Source organism: Lissotriton helveticus, chromosome 4_2, assembly GCF_964261635.1.
Source record: "Lissotriton helveticus chromosome 4_2, aLisHel1.1, whole genome shotgun sequence".
Lineage (NCBI taxonomy): Eukaryota > Metazoa > Chordata > Amphibia > Caudata > Salamandridae > Lissotriton > Lissotriton helveticus.
In genome coordinates, this window is record NC_136064.1 from 125,307,079 (window position 1) to 125,328,070 (window position 20,992).

General features: G+C 44.2%; 1 protein-coding gene across 1 annotated transcript in view; it reads left to right on the top strand.

Moving 5' to 3' along the window:
• Positions 1–6,736: 6,736 nt before the first annotated feature.
• LOC144752094 (nicotinamide N-methyltransferase-like) overlaps positions 6,737–20,992 on the top strand; it is a 65,589-nt gene continuing 51,333 nt past the window's right edge. Inside the window, exon 1 of the mRNA XM_078640041.1 lies at positions 6,737–6,884. Coding sequence (XP_078496167.1) covers positions 6,737–6,884 — 148 coding nt within the window. The remainder of the gene's footprint in view (positions 6,885–20,992) is intronic.

Here is a 20,992-nt window from a genome sequence, read left to right on the forward strand (position 1 = left end):
GCCGCCAGATTCCAGCCTCCAGCAGCCTTTCCAAGGTGGTGGAACCGCCACAGAAAGTCTGGCTGATGCCAGCATTGTGATTGGGTGGGTGGTGCTTTCGAGGCAATGCTCCCATATTCCCAACCTTATCCGCTCTGCCAGACAATCATCACAATTGCCTGGGGCAGATGCGTGGCGGGCAGGCTTTGCACCTGCAATGCTTGCGGAATGAATCCCCCACCATTATGATGTGGCAGGGGGAAATGGGCATGCATATGGCGGAGGGACAGCCACCGCTGGTTTGGCAGGGCTGCCCCCTCCGCCATGGCAATGAGCCCCTAAGTTTGGTGTATTTTTGTGGTACCTATAATTTCATTGAAAATTAAAAAAGACTTGAAACAAAAAGCCCAAAACTGAGCTTGTTGAAAGAATGAATAGCAAGTGCATGTTTTAAAGGACTTTTAGAAAAATCCTATTGACTGTAGTGTCAAAAATTGCATTGTTTTTTGTGTTTCAATTAAGGTGATGGAACACATGGCACACTTTACACATTGTGGTTAACAAACAGGAAGTTAAATATTTATAAGCTGCACTCAGCAGACATCAAAGAAGAATAGAATTTGGAATGAGGTTTGCAGCGCACACAAACAAACTAAATAATTTGCAATTTAGATTATTCAATATAAGAATAGGTGCACACACAGAAGAAGTAAAGTTTTAAACTTTTTATCAATGAACATGGCATCCTTTCCTGATCTGCAAGAGCTCCATGATCGACACTTGGATGCGACTGCTCTATTTACTGATTTTATGGCAAAGGATTCTGCCTTCCTTAATGATGCAATTACACAAATGTTACCTTCTTTCAACAAAATCTTCACCTCAGGTCTGTTTTTAATTGTCCCTGTTCTCCAAGCGGAAGATATAGATAAATATTGCTGTCATACAAATATATGCTCTATGTTTATGGATTGAATTCTGAAAAATTTTATGAGAGCCTCTTTGCTTTTGGTACATTATGTGTTTTATTTGTTTTGGTTATTTAAAGACAAGATTAAATAATACATTTATTTGAAAGTTATGTAGCTAGTGAAATCAAAGCAGGAACAATTGACAGAATTAACAAATGTGAAATCATGTGCTTTGGGCAAAAGCACATTGATGAGGAAAAGAACATTGTAAAGTGTATAAATATTTACCATTCATCCATAGTGTCTTGCAAGATGAATGCCAATAATGTTCCTTGTTTTTACTGCCGCTGCACAAATAATGTACATTTTGAGAATAGAGAATTGGAATAAAGCACAGGAGGCTGTATCTGCAGCTCAATATATAGAATGCAATAGAGACTCAAATGGGACCAATTGTTTTACAGATCTGGTCCTACTAAATATAAGTGACAATAAAAATCTGATGCATCATGATTGAAATAAACAAATATTTTTCCCTGGTTCTGTTAATGAATCTTTTATTTCTCACTATTTCGTGATAACACAATTATACCTGAGTATATATGCACGGGTGTCGATATTTTACCATAGATTATGTGAAGTAAACTCAACATTTCATCAGACATAAAATATTTATTTTATTATTTATTTATTTATTAAGCTTACTAAGCACGACAGCCGGGTTTCCCGGCAATGGACAGGCAAAGTGCTAGGTAGCCTAACGTTTCAACAGTGAACAGTGTTATTTATTGAAAAGCCAGGTTTTAATGGCTCTGCGAAACCAGACATAGTTGGTTTCTAAGCGGATATTCAGGGGGAGAGAGTTCCAAAGTGTAGGACCTAGATACGCAAAGGATCTGCCACCCATTCTAGCTAGTCTAATTCTAGGAACAATGAAGATGCCTTGGGATAAGGACCGAAGGTGGCGAGAGGGAGTGTAGGGACAAACAAGGGATTGTAGGTACAGTGGAGCTAAGCCCAATTTGATTTTAAACATATAGCTCAGGGTTTTGAACTTAATGCAACTCTTTACCCTGAGCCAATGTAAATCTTGGAGGTGTCCAGAGATGTGGGCTGTTTTAGGAATTTTGCACAGCAGTCTTGCGGCGGCATTTTGAACCAACTGCAATCGTCTTGTCATTGCCTTCTTAGCCCCAAGGTAGAGGACATTTCCGTAGTCCAGCCGAGAAGTTATAAGGGCTTAGACACAGATTGTTGGGTGTCGCTTGGCAGCATCCAGATGATTTTCCTTAGCCACCGCAAGATTGTAAAGCAGGTGGCCGAGACCTTGCTTACCTGTTGGTGCATGGTCAGAGCATTGTCAATGGTGAAACCCAGATTGCGTACATGGTCTGATGGGAGAAGGAGGGTGCCCATCTCAGTGGGCGAATGCTTAGAACTCTGTAGGTCTTGTTTTTGACCCAGAATCAGGACTTCGGTCTTGCCACCGTTCAATTTAAGTAGGATGTTGTTCATCCAGGTGGCAATTTTCCCTAAGCCTGACTGCAAGAGGGATGTGGAGTCAGGGCCAGGGTTTGAAAGGGAGAATGTTATCTGGGAGTCATCTGCATATGTATATAGGGTGAGACTGCTTGTTCCACGATATGGGCCAACGGTTTAATTTACAGATTAAAAAGAATGGTGCTGAGCACAGATCCCTGGGGAACGCCGTAGGGAGATGCATGAATTTTGGAGGTTGCCGTGTTGGAGAAAATTTGAAACGTGCGGTGTGTAAGGAAAGAGGAAAGCCAATTCAGTGCAGGGCCGCAAATGCCCAGTGAAGTTAAGGTCTGTATGAGTATGGTATAAGAGATAGTATTGAATGCTGTGCTGAGGTCGAGCAGTATAAGCGCAACTGTGTCTTCTCTGTTAAGGTGGAGGCGCATGTTCTCCGCAACTCCCAATACTGTTGATTCAGTGGAGAAACCAGGTCGGAAACAGGATTGCGAGGGATGGAGAATGTGATTGGCTTCAATGAACTGGGCGAGATGGGAATGGATGTGCCGCTCCGGGTGAACCAGATTTTAATTTTATCAGGTAATCCAGGTTGAGAAGTGGCCATGAAAACAGGTGTTCGTGAGTGCAAGACAAATGTAGCGTTGTGGGGCAAATAGTGGTATTCGGGGTGGGTATCTGTAAGTTCTGGGGCATATTAGAATGATAGTTGGCTATGTCAAGGTAAATAGTTTAGATTTTTTTGTGAAGAATTGGGCGAGCTCTTCGCACTGGTTGTTGTTATGGGGGTTGGTTTAGCTGTGGTTTTGGAGCCCGCTAGTTCTTTGACCAGTTCAACAAGAGTTTTGGATTGGTTTGTTGCCTCAGAAATGTTTTTTGCGAAATAGCTAGCCATACCCATAGTGCATAATTTGTGATATTGTTTTAGTTCTTTTTTATAGGCATCCCTGGATTCCGAGGAATAGTCTTTCCTCCAACTCCGTTCTGGGCGCTTACATTTGGATCTTACAGTTTTTAACGGTTCGTCGAACCAGGGGGCTGGATTTCCAAGGTCCTTCCGTTTTTTCTGTGACAGGGGGAGACAAGAGTTAATGGCATCCGTGAGCCAAACATCCACCTTTCCCGATAAAGTTCCTACATTTTTCTAGAGTTGAGTCTGTGTTGGAGAGAACTGAGGGAGGATAAGAGTGTAGGACATGATTGCGGGTCAAATTTTTTCCAATCTCTCTTGAAAACATTCAGATTTGAACTGTGGGTGAAAGGAGCGATAGGGGGAGTGAAACTGAATTTGAATAGAAAGTGATCAAACCAGTGCAGAGGAAGTGCTGGAGTGCAGTGGATATCGGGAAGGTTGGAAAAGATCGGGTCAAGAAGATGGCCGGCTCTGTGAGTGGGTCATGAGTTACAGAGCATAATATTCATTGCAGCTAGGTCAGCTATAAGATTGCTGCTCTTAGAGTTTTGTGGGTCCTCTAGGTGTAGATTTAGGTCATCTAGGATTGAGAAGTTTTGTGAGTTCACAAGGAGAGAAGCTGCAATATTAGGGAATGATAGAGCCCACGAGTTCAAAGGACCCAGTGGCAAATAGACTAACAACCTGAGAAAGTAAAATTGGGGTGTAGAGAGAGTTTGAAGACGGCAGCCTCGCAGTTAGGGAAATTAAGCGGGTCAAATTTGCATTGTAGCGTATTTTTAATAATTATTGCTATGCCTCCCCCGATTTTATTTAGTCTATCTACCCTGACGATAGCATAATTAGATGGTAACGCTTTGGTGATGTCCGGGCCAGAGCTTTCGTGAAGCCATGTCTGTATAAGAAATAGTTACAACAAGGGGTGGTGATGGACAGAGTCTCTGAATTAAGCAGAATACTCTCACCCAGTCAAGAGATCAGGGCTAGATCCAACACCGTTTTTTAGCTCATTGCACCATCCCAGTTTCAGAACCTGGCTGTATGCAAATTAGTCTGTCCCTGGCCCAGTGCATCATGGGAACAGGGCAGACCAGACTACAAAAGCCAATTCTTACACTGGGAAGGAAACAATCTTCCGGGGACCGGTTTCTGGCATTTCAGCTGTCTTCGGCCCGGCTTGCTTGAATCCTGATGGTGCAATGAGCAAGGGACTCACATCTGAGTATACCCTTCCACGCTTAGGGTGGACAAAAATATTTACAACAAGGGGTGGTGATGGACAGAGTCTCTGAATTAAGCAGAGTACTCTCACCCAGTCAAGAGATCAGGGCTAGATCCAACACCGTTTTTTAGCTCATTGCACCATCCCCGTTTCAGAACCTGGCTATATGCAAATTAGTCTGTTCCTGTCCCAGTGCATGATGGGAACAGGGCAGACCAGACTACAAAAGCCAATTCTTACACTGGGAAGGAAACAAGCTTCCGGGGACCGGTTTCTGGCATTTCAGCCGTCTTCGGCCCGGCTTGCTTGAATCCTGATGGTGCATTGCAATGTTAAAAATGCATGTGTTGCATTTACATGCACAAAGCGGCAGGCACCGCACGGTGCCTGCTGCTTTGTGTACGCAAATGCAGGGGGGTACCATAGGTACCCCCCATGTGCACCCCCCACCCCCCATTCACCCAGGGGGCCCGCAACGGGCCCCCAAAGTGAATGTCCGTATGCTTTTCCATGGCGGAAAAGCCGCCGTGGAAAAGCATATTTACACCAACATCATAATATGACGGACGGTGTCTCATAGACACCGCCTGCCATGTTATAGCTTTTCCGCCGCGGTCGGAAGCCGACAGCGGCGGAAAAGCGGCGGACGGAATTCCAGACCCACCAGCCATCCTAATTTGGCGGTGGGTCTTTGGAGTCTCCGCCGCGGTTTTTCCGCATCCTCCAGGCCGGCGGACACTAACGCCGGCCCGGAGGATGCGGAAAAGCCGCCATCCTAATCGGCCCCTAAATGTGTACAAATTATCTAATTTTTTAAAATAATTTATTATAAACCATTCTATAATTTTAGAATTAAGGTGACATTCATTTTTACTAAAATATAATTGAATTACTTTCAATTATGTCTATACGTCACTTATATTAAGTAATAATATATAATAAAAAAAATATGTTACTGTGTGAGGGATCTTTTTTCTTGTATACTTCAGAAAAATACTGCTAATTTATTTTAGCATATTTGACTAACTGATCCCCTGCCTACCATATTCAGTGGTGAAAGGACCACCAACTTACTGTTGATGGAGCACTCCCTTGATGGAAAGCAACCTCTGATGCCCCACAGAATAGGGGCTGTTTCAGGAAGAACCTTATACAGCCCAACCAACTAAGAGCATACTGTCTGAGTCCTTTTTCTGTGTCCCAAAGCCAAGTAAGACCTGGTGGTGGGTACAAATAGTGACCTCACACCCAATGTGAACACTCCCTGGATACAGGGTTATATATTTTTGTATTCTCTGGAGATATCACTGTGTGTGATGCTCTGCAGATTCTGGTATGCATGAGACCTGTGGGCACTAAGCAATAGACAACATTCTCCCAAAAGGTTGCGAGCAACATAATGACAGTAGACAAACAAAATACCTTGAGAGAGATTTTTGCAGTTAGTCTAACCACTGGCAATCACACAACCTCTTCTGCAACAAGATTAAGAGGATCTACAACAGCTTCAACAGTCTCGTTATACAAGATCCTCTCACCCTGCTCGCAACTACTGCCCCCAACATCACCAGACCCCTGCAGACCCTGCTCAGCTGGACTCCCCTCACCACTGAGGACACCCACAAGATCAAGAAGAGCATCCACTCCAGAGCAACCACAGCCTCTTGCCTGTACCAAATCTTCAACAAAGCTGGCACCTCCATCGCTTGCGGAACAAATCCCCCACCATTCTAATGTGAGAATGGGCATGCATATGGCGGAGGGACAGCCACCGCCGGTTTGGCGGTGCTTGCCCCCTCCACCATCGCAATGAGCCCTTAAGTTTGGTGTATTTTTGTGGTACCTATAATTTCATTGAACAATAAAAAAGCCTAAAAACAAAAAGCCCAAAACAGAGCTTGTTGAAAAAATGAATAGCAAGTGCATGTTTTAAAGGACTTTTAGAAAAACCCTATTGACTGTAGTGTCAAAAATTGCATTGTTTTTTGTGTTTCAATTAAGGTGATGGAAAACATGGCACACTATACACATTGTGGTTAACAAAGAGGAAGTTAAATATTTATAAGCTGCACTCAGCAGACACCAAACAAGAATAGAATTTGGAATGAGGTTTGCAGCACACACAAACAAACTAAATAATTTGCAATTTAGATTTTTTAATATAAGAATATGTGCAAATACAGAAGAAGTAAAGTTTGAAACTTTTATTAATTGAACATGGCATCCTTTTCTGATCTGCAAGAGCTCCATGATCGACACTTGGATGCGACTGCTCTATTTACTGATTTTATGGCAAAGGATTCTGCCTTCCTTTATGATGCAATTACACAAATGTTACCTTCTTTCAACAAAATCTTCACCTCAGGTCTGTTTTGAATTTCTCCTGTTCTCTAAGCTGAAGATGTAGATAAATATTGCTGTCATACAAATATATGCTCTATGTTTATGGATTGCATTCAGAAATTTTTTATGAGAGCATCTTTGCTTTTTGTGCATTAGGTGTTTTATTTGTTTTGGTTATTTAAAGACAAGATTAAATAATACATTTATTTGAAAGCTATGTAGCTAGTGAAATCAAAACAGGAACAATCAATTAAATGTGACATCATGTGCTTTGGGCAAAAGCACATTGATGAGTAAAAGAACTTTGTAAAGTGTATAAATATTTACCATTCATCCATAGTGTCTTGCAAGATGAATGCCAATAACGTTCCTTGTTTTTACTGCCGCTGCACAAATAATGTACATTTTGAGAATAGAGAAATGGAATAAAGCACAGGAGGCTGTTTCTGCAGCTCAATATATAGAATGCACCAGAGACTTAAATGGGACCAATTCTATTACAGATCTGGTCCTACTAAATATAAGTGACATTAAAAATCTGATGCATCATGATTGAAATAAACAAATATATTTCCCTGGTTCTGTTAATGAATCTTTTATTTCTCACTATTTCGAGATAACACAATTATACCTGAGTATATATGCGCGGTTGTCGATATTTTACCATAGAGTATGTAAAGTAGACTCAACATCTCATCAGATATAAAATATTTATTTTATTATTTATTTATTTATTAAGCTTATTAAGCATGACAGCCGAGTTCCCGGCGCTGGTCAGGCAAAGTGCTAGGTAGCCTAACGTTTCGACAGTGAACAGTGTTATTGATTGAAAAGCCAGTCTTTAATAGCTCTGCGAAACCGGACATAGTTGGTTTCTAAGCGGATATTCAGGGGGAGAGAGTTCCAAAGTGTAGGACCTAGATACGCAAAGGATCTGCCACCCATTTTAGCTAGTCTAATTCTAGGAACAATGAAGTTGCCTTGGGATAATGACCGAAGGTGGCAAGAGGGAGTGTAGGGACTAACAAGGGATTGTAGGTACAGTGGAGCTAAGCCCAATTTGATTTTAAACATATAGCGCAGGGTTTTGAACTTAATGCGACTCTCTACCCTGAGCCAATGTAAATCTTGGAGGTGTCCAGAGATGTGGGCTGTTTTAGGAATTTTGCACAGCAGTTTTGCGGCGGCATTTTGAACCAACTGCAATTGTCTTGTCATTGCCTTCTTAGCCCCAAGGTAGAGGACATTTCTGTAGTCCAGCCGAGAAGTTATAAGGGCTTGGACACAGATTGTTGGGTGTCGCTTGGCAGCATCCACATGATTTTCCTTATCCACCGCAAGATTGTAAAGCAGGTGGCCGAGACCTTGCTTACCTGTTGGTGCATGGTCAGAGCATTGTCAATGGTGAAACCCAGATTGCGTACGTGGTCTGATGGGAGAGGGAGGGTGCCCATCTCAGTGGGCCAATGCTTAGAACTCCATAGGTCTTGTTTTTGACCCAGAAACAGGACTTCGGTCTTGCCACCGTTCAATTTAAGTAGGTTGTTGTTCATCCAGGTGGCAATTTTCCCTAAGCCTGACTGCAAGAGGGATGTGGAGTCAGGCCCAGGGTTTGAAAGGGAGAATGTAATCTGGGAGTCATCTGCATATGTGTATAGGGTGAGACCTGCTTGTTCCACCATATGGGCCAACGGTTTAACATACAGATTAAAAAGTAGGGTGCTGAGCACAGAGCCCTGAGGAACGCCGTAGGGAGACACATGAATTTTGGAGGTTGCCGTGTTGGAGAAAATTTGAAACGTGCGTTGTGTAAGGAAAGAGGAAAGCCAATTCAGTGCAGGGCCGCAAATGCCCAGTGAAGTTAAGGTCTGTATGAGTATGGTATGAGAGATAGTATTGAATGCTGCGCTGAGGTCGAGCAGTATAAGCACAACTGTGATTCTCAGTCAAGGTGGTGGCGCATGTTCTCTGTAAACTCCCAATAGTGTTGTTTCAGTGGAGAAACCAGGTCGGAAACAGGATTGCGAGAGATAGAGAATGTGATTGGCTTCAATGAACTGGGTGAGATGGGAATGGATGTGCCTCTCCGGGTGAACCAGATTTTAATTTTATCAGGTCATCCAGGTTGAGAAGTGGCCATGAATCCAGGTGTTCGTGAGTGCAAGACAAATGTAGCGTTGTGGGGCAAATAGTGGTATTCGGGGTGGGTATCTGTAAGTTCTGGGGCATATTAGAATGATAGTTATATCATGGTAAAGAGTTTCGATTTTTTTTGTGAAGAATTGGGTGAGCTCTTCGCACTGGTTGTTGTTCAGGGGGGTGGGTGGTTTAGCTGTTGTTTTGGAGCCCGCTAGTTCTTTGACCAGTTCTGGATTGGTTTGTGGCCTCAGAAATGGTTTTTGCGACATAGCTAGCCCTAGCCGTAGTGCATAATTTGTGATATTGTTTTAGTTCTTTTTTATAGGCATCCCTGGATTCCGGGGAATAGTCTTTCCTCCAACTCCGTTCTAGGTGCTTACATTTGGATTTTACAGTTTTTAAAGGTTCGTCGAACCAGGGGGCTGGATTTCTATGGTCCTTCCGTTTTTTCTGTGACAGGGAGAGACAAGTGTTAATGGCATCCGTGAGCCAAACATCCACCTTTCCTGATAAAGTTCCTACATCTCCTAGAGTTGAGTCTGTGTTGGAGAGAACTGAGGGAGGATAAGAGTGTAGGACATGATTAAGGGTGTTTATGTCAAAACATTTCCAATCTCTCTTGAAAACATTCAGGGTTGAACTGGGGGTGAAAGGGGCGAGGGGTGGGGCGAAACTGAATTTGGATAGAAAGTGATCAAACCAGTGCAGAGGATATCGGGAAGGTTGGAAAAGATCGGGTCAAGAAGATGGCCGGCTCTGTGAGTGGGTCCTGAGTTACAGAGCCTAATATTCATTGCAGCTAGGTCAGCTATAAGATTGCTGCTCATAGAGTTTTGTGGGTCCTCTAGCTGTAGATTTAGGTCACCTAGGATTGAGAAGTTTTGTGAGTTCACAAGGAGAGAAGCTGCAAGATTAGGGAATGATAGAGCCCATGGGTTCAAAGGACCCGGTGTCCGATAGACTAACAAGACTGAGAAAGTGAAATTGGGGTGTAGAGAGAGTTTGAAGAGGGCAGCCTCGCAGTTAGGGAAATTAAGCGGGTCAAATTTGCATTGTAGCGTATTTTTAATAATTATTGCTATGCCTCCCCCGATTTTATTTAGTCTATCTACCCTGACAATAGCATAATTAGATGGTAACGCTACGGTGATGTCAGGACCAGAGCTTTCGTGAAGTCATGTCTCTGTAAGAAATAGGGCGTCAGGTTGTTCGTCAATTAGGAGATCATAAATGTTCCTTTTGTGCTTGGGTAAGGAGCGGCAGTTAAGGGTGAAAAAGGTGAAGTTTAAAGTAGGCTTGGTCCCAGGCGAAAAGCGGCGGCAAGATTGTGGGGAGTCAAGGAAGAATTTACATTTGGGGCTGAAATTGGGACAGAGTCTGTCCAATTGGAGCAGGGTACAACCCTGGTTCTCATGGGGCGAAAGAGCAGGAGTTGATCCGTAGAATAGGCAATCCGTTCTGTTGGATTTTAGGCAGGGGTCGAGGCCCCTGGGCCAGGTTGGGCATGGATGAGCGCAGACGGGCTTGCCTTGGGTGCGCCTTCGGCGGGCCGGCGGGACGCCCGCTGCGCTCAGTTCCGCTGCGCATGAGAAATGGCATTGGTTTAAGTAGGGTGGAACTCTAGGTCATGTGACTGTCAGAGCATACCTCCACAGAGCCCCACCAGCTGCGAGTTGTTCAGGAGAAGTACAAAACTCATCACCGTCCACAACAATCAGGGTAGGAGCCCTGCGGTGGAACGAGGTGAGAGCGCCTCTTCAAAGCGGAAATGAACGCAGGTACTGTTTGTGGGACAAGAAGATTATTTTAAGTATTTAAAAGCCAGGCAGATCGAAAATAAAATAACAGTTTCCCTGAAGGCAGCGCTAGGTAACACTGACCTTACACCATCCGCTGTGCGTGAGAAATGACAGGCTTCAAGTAGGGTGGAACTCTAGGTCATGTGACCGTCATAGCACACCTCCACCGAGCCTCGCCAGCTGCGAGTTGTTCAGGAGAAGTACAACGCTTGTCACCCTCCACAACAATCAGGGTAGAAGCCCTGCGGTGGAACGAGGTGAGAGCGCCTCGTCAAAGCGGAAATGAGTGTGGGTACTGTTTGTGGCACAAGAAGATTATTTTAGACCCCCATACCCTTTAGCTTGCCCAGAGCATAAACAGGGCATGTTTAAGGGCTGAATTTGTCAGTGCAGAGGGCATGGTTCCACTCTGAAAATAATGGCTTCAATTGTCAACACTTTACTCGCTGGCTCCCTGACCTCTCGGGCCTTATTTGGCAACGTGACAATTCTCAAAGCACTCCAGAATTACTGCCTGGAGTAATTATCTCGTATACTTTTAGGTCTTTATTGTTCAGATTCTGAACACGTTTATATTCCTGATGAAGAGAACTTGAAGCCATCATTTTGAGAGTGGGACCATGACCTCTGTACTGACGTTGCTGTATAAAGATTACTGTATGGTCATTGGATTCTCGCCCTTTTCAGGTTTTTTGTGATTTCGTATTTCGTCTGCTTAACCATTCAATATTTGGTCATTTTGAATTCCTCCTTCAGAAGAGTAATTGCCCTAATTAGCCCTGACGAAGTTCTCTTTCGAGAACGAAACGTGTTGTCTGAACTCTGTTTTGAACCTTCGTATAATTCTGATAAATAACGAACTTTGAAAAGTCCATTGGTAATTCTTTAACTTCTTGAATCCTGTGCACGCCCTTTATCTATTTGTTTAAGGATCTGGAGCACAGCGCCATCATAAGACGGTTGTTGCCTGGGATAGTGTGTGGGACTAATACTGAACGATGAAACTGGTGCAGCGGTGCAGGAATGGTGGTCCACCATCTGTTCTGCTTTGGTGTACAGATCTAGTTCCAATAAATATTAGTGACATCAGAATTCTGATGTTTCATGAATGAAATAAACAAATATATTTCACTAGTTATTTTAATGAGTCTTTTATATCTCACTTTGTCACAATAACACAATTATACCTGAGTATATATATATGCCCAAGTGCAGATATTAACCATTGATTATGTGAACTAGAATGAATATCACATCAGAAATACAACCTGGACCCCATACCCTTAAGCTTGCCCCGAGCATGAATAGTGCATGTTCAAATGTTGCACTCAAAGGTATGTCTGTGCAACACATTTGTGGAGGTGGCTGTGGATTTCTAATGTTGCATATTTAAACTGTGTGATATATTGGGGTACACTGGGCTCAATTCACAAAGGTAGACTACTACTAGTAGAATTTACTCCTACAATTGTGTGTATTTTACTTCTTTGGTTATTAACAAAATAGGACTGTAAACGTACTCAGACATGTAGACATACTTTTCCATAACCCTTGAAACAGTAGGAAGAGCCACATTTATAATTTAAAAGAGATTACTGCCAGAAAGGAATAGTAATAAGTACAGCACCATACATGGCCCACCACTGACAGTGAACACCCTCCCATTGAAAATAAAGAAGTTTGTTTCTTTAAAATAATCACTTAGTAAATAATTAATCTAAATTATTTTAAAAAGTAAAAAGTAAATAATCATATTTAATGTTTACAAATTATCTAATAAAATATTATAATTTATTATAAACCATTCTATAATTTTAGAATTATGGTGACATTCATTTTTAGTAAAATATAATTGAAATACTTTCAATTATGTCTATACATCACTTATATTAAGTAATAATATATAATAAAAAAATACAATATTTTACTGTGTGAGGGATCAATTTTTCTTGTATACTTGTAATTTATTTTAGCATATTTGACTAACTGATCGCCTGCCTACCATATTCAGTGTTGAAAGGACCACCAACTTTCTGTTGACGCAGCACTCCCTTGATGGAAAGCAACCTCTGATGGCCCACAGAATAGGGGCTGTTTCAGGAAGAACATTATAAAGCCAACCCAACTAAGAGCACACTGTCTGAGTCCTTTTTCTGTTTCCGACAGCTAAGTAAAACCTGGTGGTGGGTACAAATAGTGCCCTCCCACCCAGTGTGAACACTCCCTGGATACAGGGTTACATATTTGTTTTATCCTCTGGAGATATCACTGTGTGTGATGCTCTGCAGATTCTGGTATGCATGAGACCTGTGGGTACTATGCAATAGACAACTTTCTCCCAAAAGGTTGCAAGCAACATAATGACAGCAGACAACCAAAAGACCTTGAGAGAGGTTTTTGCAGTTAGTCTAACCACTGGCAATGACACAACCTCTTCTGCCACAAGATTAAGAACATCTACAACAGCTTCAACAGTCTCGTTACACAAGATCCTCTCACGCTGCTCGCAACCGCTGCACCCAACATCACCAGACCCCGGCAGACCCTGCTCAGCTGGACTCCCCTCACCACTGAGGATACCCAAAAGATCATGAAGAGCATCCACTCCAGAGCAACCACAGCATCTTGCCTGTACCAAATCTTCAAAAAAGCTGGCACATTCATCGCCCTGAACTCTGTCACACCATCAACGGCTACATCATCTCTGCTACCTGTCCAGAAGACTGGAAACACACAGCCAGCAACCTCTTGCCTAAGAGACCCAACCTCTCTGCTCCTCTCCCCAGGCAACGCCTAGCTTTTCAAGATCATAGTAACAAAAAACACACTGCACCTCTCTCAATCCAGCTTCTGAAGTAATAACAGCACCGAGACCGCCGTCCTCGCTGCCACAAAAGATGTGTGTACCCTCCTCAACAGAGGCAAAACTGCAGCACTCATCCTTCTGGAATTCCCTGCTGCCTTCAGCGGAGTCCCCCACTGCACCCTATGCACTATGAGACAACAGCAGTTGCAAAAAAGCTGTGGGATGGATCTGCTCCTTCCTCACTGGCTGAACACAGAGAGTTAGACTAACACAGTTCCACTCTGAACCTACAGAGATTAGCTGCAGAGTGCCTCAGAGATCCTCCCTGAGCCCACTCTCTTCTCAACTACATGGCCCATTTGCAGACATCATCAGGAACCACGGACTCAACATCATCTCCTACAACAATTAAAACCAACTAATCCTCTCCCTCACAAATTAACCCACAGTCACCAAGAACAACGTCCACAATGGGAAAAAAGCTGTCATCACCTGGATGAAGAACAATCCTTATCCGGGGCTCCACCCCCTCCTCCTGGGATGACTCCTGCTGACCCTCAGATCTTGGATCCTCATATACCCACAGAACATGCCAGAACCTCAACAACATCCTGTGCTCCTCACTCAACATGAACTACCTGATCAACAGCATCTCATCATCCTGCTTTCACAAGCAGTGCCTGCTTCAAAAGATTTTCAAGTGGATCCCCACCAATTCCAGAAAGACTCGACTACAGATATACACTGTATGCCAGCATCACCCAGAAACTCCTCAAAAAACTGCAGGACATTCTCAATATCCCTCACTATAGCCACATCACTGACCACCTGAGAGAAATCCACCTGCTCCCAATCAACAAAAGAATCACCTTCAAGCTCCTCGATTGATTGATTGACATTTCTAGCATGGTCGGTTGTGGTGGGTGTGAGTTCAAAATCAGCAGGCTGCTAGGTGAAATCCCAAAGTGGGCTCTTATTCCCGAAGATCATCCAATTGGCAATACTGCTCATGCATTGTTGAAGTTTGCCTTTGTGGTGACAACGTTGTCTGAGAGTGAAAAAATAGCTGAGTGTTGTCGGCATACGAGATGGTGTTGATTCCGTGTCTGATGATGTTTAGAGTGGATTCATGTATATGTTTGAAAGTGTGGAGCTGAGTGATGATGCATGTGGGACTCTGCAGATTAGGTCCTTGGGTTCTGATTTGAAATGTGACAGTCTGACTTGTTTTGTTCTTCTGGAGAGGTAGGAAGCTATCTTTTTGCATGCTGGTCCTAAGAGTCTAGCTGTGTGTGGTCTGGTGATGAGTGTGTAGAGGGAGACAGTGTTGAAAGCAGTAGAGGGGCAAAGGAGGAAGAGGGCAGATATCTGTCCTAGGTCTAGGATAGCGGGTATGTTATCTGTGGCAATAATGAGCATTGTTTCTGTGCTGTGATTGTTACAGAATCCTGATTGACAGTTGTCCAGGATTTTTTTGCATTTTAAGTGGTCCAATGTGTCTGTCTAGGTAGTGGAACAAAGAGAATGGTCGGTACTTACTGAGTACTTCGGGGATGGCTGAGGTTTTTTTTTAAGGCGGTGGTGATTTTGGCATGTTTCCAGCCATCTGGGATGGTGGCTGTTTTGAGGGAGGTCTTAAAGATGGAAGTGAGTGCAGCATCACTGTCTCTCTTTCCAGGTTGCAGATATGATAGGAGCCCCTAAGAGGATTGTCTTCTTTATTGCTTCAGCGTCCTCGATGGGTAGAGGTTTCTCAGGTTGTCAGTTCGTAGTGTTTGGCTGATGAGGTTAGCAGGCTGGGAAGGTCGATGTGGGTGACTGGGATTCAAGTTGCTGCAGATCTTAGTGATATTTTCATGGAAGAAGTCAGACAGGTTATTAAATATCACGTGTGTATGCTTGGGAATGGGCACCATGTCTGAATGCTTGTAAATGGGCATAAACTAGGGGAAGGCAAGGAATTCCGCTCTGCCGGTGGAGTTTCCCGAGTTTTGCTCACCCTGCATTCCTCAAGGAGCACAAAGTGAGCATTGGCGAGTAAACATCACACGCTAGACCTCCTCCCGGCAAGTTATCTCAAAGCGGATGGTGCGGCAGGTTGCAACAGCTTGCATTAGGTCATGACCGCTCGTGTTGGGAAATCTGCAGCTTGCCATGAGGAAGGTGCTCCATGTGTATCGGACAATATCTTTATCAATGTGGTGGATCAGGATAGCAATGCATATGGAACACCTGGCAAACTCTGCATGAAAAGCATAAAGGAAGCCATATCGGGTCAGGCACGGGGATTTAGTGCTCAGCATAAGGGTCTCTTGCAGCAAGAGGACATCGGCACCAATGTGTTTAGCCTGTCAAAGGACCGCCCATGTTTAATCTTGTAAAGCATGCCCCTGGTGTTCTAACTGACTACACGAAGTTGCCCTGGAGAGTGTACTATAGGTTCTGTCACCATTGTTTCATGACAAGTTGAGTGATGGTGTCGAACGTACCTGGACAAAGACATACTGAATGTTTGATCACCGCAAAACAATTATCTAAAGAAACAAAAATACCCACACATCAACCAACCGCAATACCTCATAACAGTAGAAGTATATGTCGCTGAGAGTGAAATCTCCCAATCCCAACAGGGGAGTGAGACCCTCCATTGGATCCCCATAGTCCCTAAAATGTCCCAAGTCCTACTAGGAGGATGAAGCAATCCCAAAGCACTGTCCCAGCCTTCACCTGACACACATTATATAGGAAAAGGGAGTTCACCAAGTCCCCCCAAGGTATGAACACCAGAGATCACTAAACATCATTTATTGGAGGGAGGCACAGGTTCCCCATCTTGTTCTTTGTTTTTTGTCCTCCATGTAGATCTAGAACTATGTCGTCGTTGATCTTTAGGCTTGGGCTGTGTGCAGCCTGTTTCTCCGGTCAACGAATCAGAGTGTATAGGGGGCCCAGAGTGCAGGTTGATGGTCTGTCGCTCGTCCATCCAGGCAAAGGCTTTCTCGGGGGTATCGTAAAAGATCTTGTGAAAGTTGAAGACCAGCCTTAGGTGGGCTGGAAATAACAGCATGTTTGGAATTTGAGATCCTGCAGCCATGCCCTGGCAGTGATGAATGACTGACATTGTTGTTGGAACATTTTAATATAGTCTGTAAAAATCATGATTCGGTGGGAGTGAAAATCAGATCTGTTTTTTGAGTCTAGCCTGCTTTACATCACGATCATGGAAATTTAAAATTCAAGCGATTATGGACCAGGGTCTAGCACCCAGTGGGTGTATTGACTGCAGGGATCTACGGGCGTGCTCAATAATGTAGCACGAACAGATGAGACTGTCCGGGATCCATGAGGTAAGCCAGTTTGTGAGAAACTTCCCTGCATCATTGCCCTCACAACTTTTGGGAAAGCCCACGAACCGTATATTGCTTCTTTGTGCATGTCCTTCGGCATCTTGAATGCACAAGGCCAGTCCCTTTGTCAGTTGCTCCAGGGACTTAACTTTAGGTTGTAATGTAGTCCCTGCGTCTTCTACTCCAGAAGCCCTGGTCTCAGCTTCAGTTATACGTTCAACTGTGTTGCGCAAGTCCTGGCACTGGAGCGTGACCTCCCTGCTCACTGTCCCAATCTGTGTTTCGAGGATCTGTCTGGATTCAGTAATGGGCCCCAGGAGGGGAGCATTTTCCGGCATATCCGAGGTGGTACAAGGACCATCTCCGCACTGTGCTGTCGTGGCCATGAAGAGGTCAATCGTACTCTTTTGTGGGTCGGTGCCTTATGTTTTTTATTTGGACATGGTGGGCTAGTAATGTTTGGAGGATTTGCCAAGTTACCACTCACTGCACAGCCAGTGTCGCTGCACTCCTGGTCAGCTCCTACAAGCGGGGGGGGTCTGCCGCCTGCATGTTCTAAGTTGAATCTGTTGTGCACTATGTAAATCAATGCAGCTGTTGTTGCTAGATGGCCCACAATGCATACCGCTGTAAGCCCCAATCATTGATTCCACCCAGACCTCAAAATAGGAGGAACACGCCCACAATATCACATATGGTGGGACAGCGGCCGGCCTGGATGTCTGGGGAACAGTTAATCGAGGACCGCCAGGTCAGGCCGCTGCAGCGTCCAGTAAGGTGTGTCTCAAAATGCTGCAGGGCTCGACAAAGCTCTATATATAGGCACTCACCCACTGCTTAGCCCAATCCATCAGTAGATGCAATCCATGTGGTGAAGACACAACCCCTCTCTGTGCCTCTAGGCAATCAGCCCAATACCACCTCAGGCCCAGGCCTCCAGTCCAGTATCGGCCCAAGGATATACTGTCACAATCCAGATCAGGGCAGAATGTAGTAATCACCCTGCCTTCGTGCTAGGCTGACCGCCCGAGCAGCACCCGGGTCCGAGCAGCACCCGGGTCCGTGCAGGAAAGCCAGGTCGCACCGGTACCTCCAAGGTGTGTGTGCAGGATATTCCGGTATCTGTGGTGTCCCAATCACAGGCCTTTCCACTCCCTGAGGCCTGACCCAACTGCCATCACAGCTGCAGCTGGGGGTCTGCCTACTCTGCAGAGCTGACCCCAGTGCCGGTCCGATGATCGCTGGCTCAGTGGGCCTTCAAAGCGGCTGCTAACCTCTCTGAGAGATGATCTGCCCGGGTGCTGCAGCCACCGATGATGCGTCTCTGCTCAGCCGCTGCTCCACTGGTGATAATAGACCAGGCTCATACCCCAAGCCCTCGGAATCGGATTGGCCGTCAGCACAGCTACAGGGAAGACATAGTTGTCATGTTCTTGTCCCTTGCTGAGCGGCACACCAAAACACAGGACACAGGTTAGTTGGGCATTCCTTTTATTATCATCTCGTACAGCTACTCGTCAGCACGTCCTTACTCGTCCCCGCCCTAGTCCTTGTCTGTCCTCTTCCTGTCCCGTCACCGGAACTGGTGTCCGGTGACGACCTGGTCACTCTCCCTCAGGACCCACAGGGTCCTAACGCCCTACTGTCGGTCGCCCACCCTTTCAGGTCACGACATCTCCCCCCTTGTTGCAAACAAATGTTCATGACACATTTATCATAATCACTGTCGCCCACCATTGACAGTCCTTATTCACAGTTACATTGATGAAGGGGAAAGAACGAAAGAGAGAGAGAGAGAGAGAGAGAGAAGAGAGAGTGAGAGAGAGAGAGAGAAACCTGCTCATTTTATCTCTCTTCACACAAATTGTCTCTGTGATTTTTTTTGCATGTTCTTCTCAGCCTTGCTTCATCTTCCTTTATTTGTCCTCTATCTCCTCCGTTATTCTTGCAGCTTGTTCCGCTGATGCTTCTTCTTTTTCCAGTCTTCAGCTCCTTTGAGTTTGAGCAGTTTCTCGTCATGTCGTGTTGACATGCTGCTGCTGTAATCATTGGTCCTTTAACTTGCTTCGCAGTTAGAGGGTTTCTAGATAGTTGGTTGTCAGACTTCTTTTGTTGTTTCTGTCGCCCCAGTATCATGTCGCCTTCTTTCAGTTTTAGTCCAGATGCATGTTTCCGGTGATCACCACGTGCTTTCATCTGTCCTTTTGCCTCCTTGTCTTTTATTGTTAAGTCCCTTCGATCTGTACTTATTTTATCTTCCACTTGTGGCAGTCTCATCTTGCACATTCTGTAAGGCGATGCTATCCGTGTCTCCTCCATTAAGATGCCTTTCTCTGCTTCTGACAGTTCTTCACTTATTATCTCGTGCCTCGATACTTCCTGGATCGCTAGCATGGTGGTGTCTCTTTTTGTCTCTTGTTCTTTGTCCCTCTTTTCTTTGTTATTTCTCTTTTCTGTCCTTTATTTAGTCTTCTATGGCTTTCCTTTATTTTTACTTCTTTCTTATTTGTCCTTCTCTCTTTTCTTTATTTTTATAAAATTCTTATTTGGCCTCTTCTGGGCTTTCCTAGTCTTTTTCTTCTTTATTTCCTTGTTTTCTTATATTTGCGTCTTTCCTGCGACATATTTTTTATGTGTGTGTCTTGGCCTCCTCTGGGCTTTCCTAGTCTTTTTCTTCTTTATTTCCTTGTTTTCTTATATTTGCGTCTTTCCTGCGACGTATTTCTTATGTTTGTGTCTTTCCTTTTGTTTTCTTTTCTTCCTTGTTCTCCTTTCTTCTTTCTGTTCCTTTGAGTGGTCTTTGTCCCTTCTTTCCTTGTTACTTTGTTACTTTACTTCTCTTTCTTCTTTCTTCTTTTCTTTATTGCCTTGTAACTTCTCCTTTGCTCTTTCTTCTTTCTTGTGCGATCTCTGTCCTTCTTTTCTTTGTTGTTCTGGTCTGTTTTCTTTCTTTATTTTTTTCTTTTCTTTGTTATTCCTCTTTTTTTTGTCTTTTATTTAGCCTTCTCTGGCTTCTTCCATTCTCTTTTGCTCCGTTCTTATATATTTTCCTTGTTTCTCTTTGTCTTTTGTCTTTTTGTTTATGGCCTTTCTCTTTGATTCACTTATTTTCTTTGGTTTTCTCTTTTCTTATTGCACTGTCTTCTCCATTGTCTTATTGCTCTTTTTCCACTTGTGTGCCCTTGTTTCGCTTTGTTTATCCATTATTCTTCACTTTTTCTTGTGTTATTCTTCTTATTTGCCCTTTTGCCTGGCTTTGAAATGGCTGCTCTGCTGTTTCCTATGATCTTTTCTTGAGTCTCTGTTTCTTTTGGTATGCTATGTTGTGCTTCTTTTTCTTTATTCTTTATCTTTTTCTCTGGTGCCTTAATTGTGTTTGTACTTATTTTCTTCTCTTTTATCTTCTTTTGCCCCTTGTTTTTCTTCTTTGTTGTTTTGTTGTGGGGATCTTTAGTCCCTTTCTACCTCTGTTTACCTTTGGTTCTCTTCGTGTTCTTTAATTGTCTCTTTTTCAATGTTGTTTCACTTATTTTCTTCTTCGCCTGGCCTTGAAATGGCAGCCCCGCTGTTTCTTATGGCCTATTTCTCCGATGTCCCATTTAAAATGGCCGCCGTTATCTCGCGAGATTTCGCGATCGAAATCTCGCTTTTCCTGACCTCATAATGGCCTCCTCATTGGTTTTCCACTTTGATTGGCTCAGCCGCCTGACTTATTGATGGCCGCCGAGACTCCTAAGCTCTTGCGGGACCTCACGCCTTGTTTTCAAAGGCCCGCGCTTGTTCTTAGCGCTTACCGCGATCTGCTGCATCTTTCCACTGTCGCTGTCTGGTGGGCTCCCGCGTCGCTCTTCCCGTCTTCCATATTACTTGCGGCGCATCCAGGGTGAGCACCTGTTTTTTTCCACGATGGTGCACGTGCTGGACACACGTCGATCCACGCGTCGATCCGTTTCTTTACCCTCGTCGCCAGTTGTCATGTTCTGTCCCTTGCTGAGCGGCACACCAAAACACAGGACACAGGTTAGTCGGGCATTCCTTT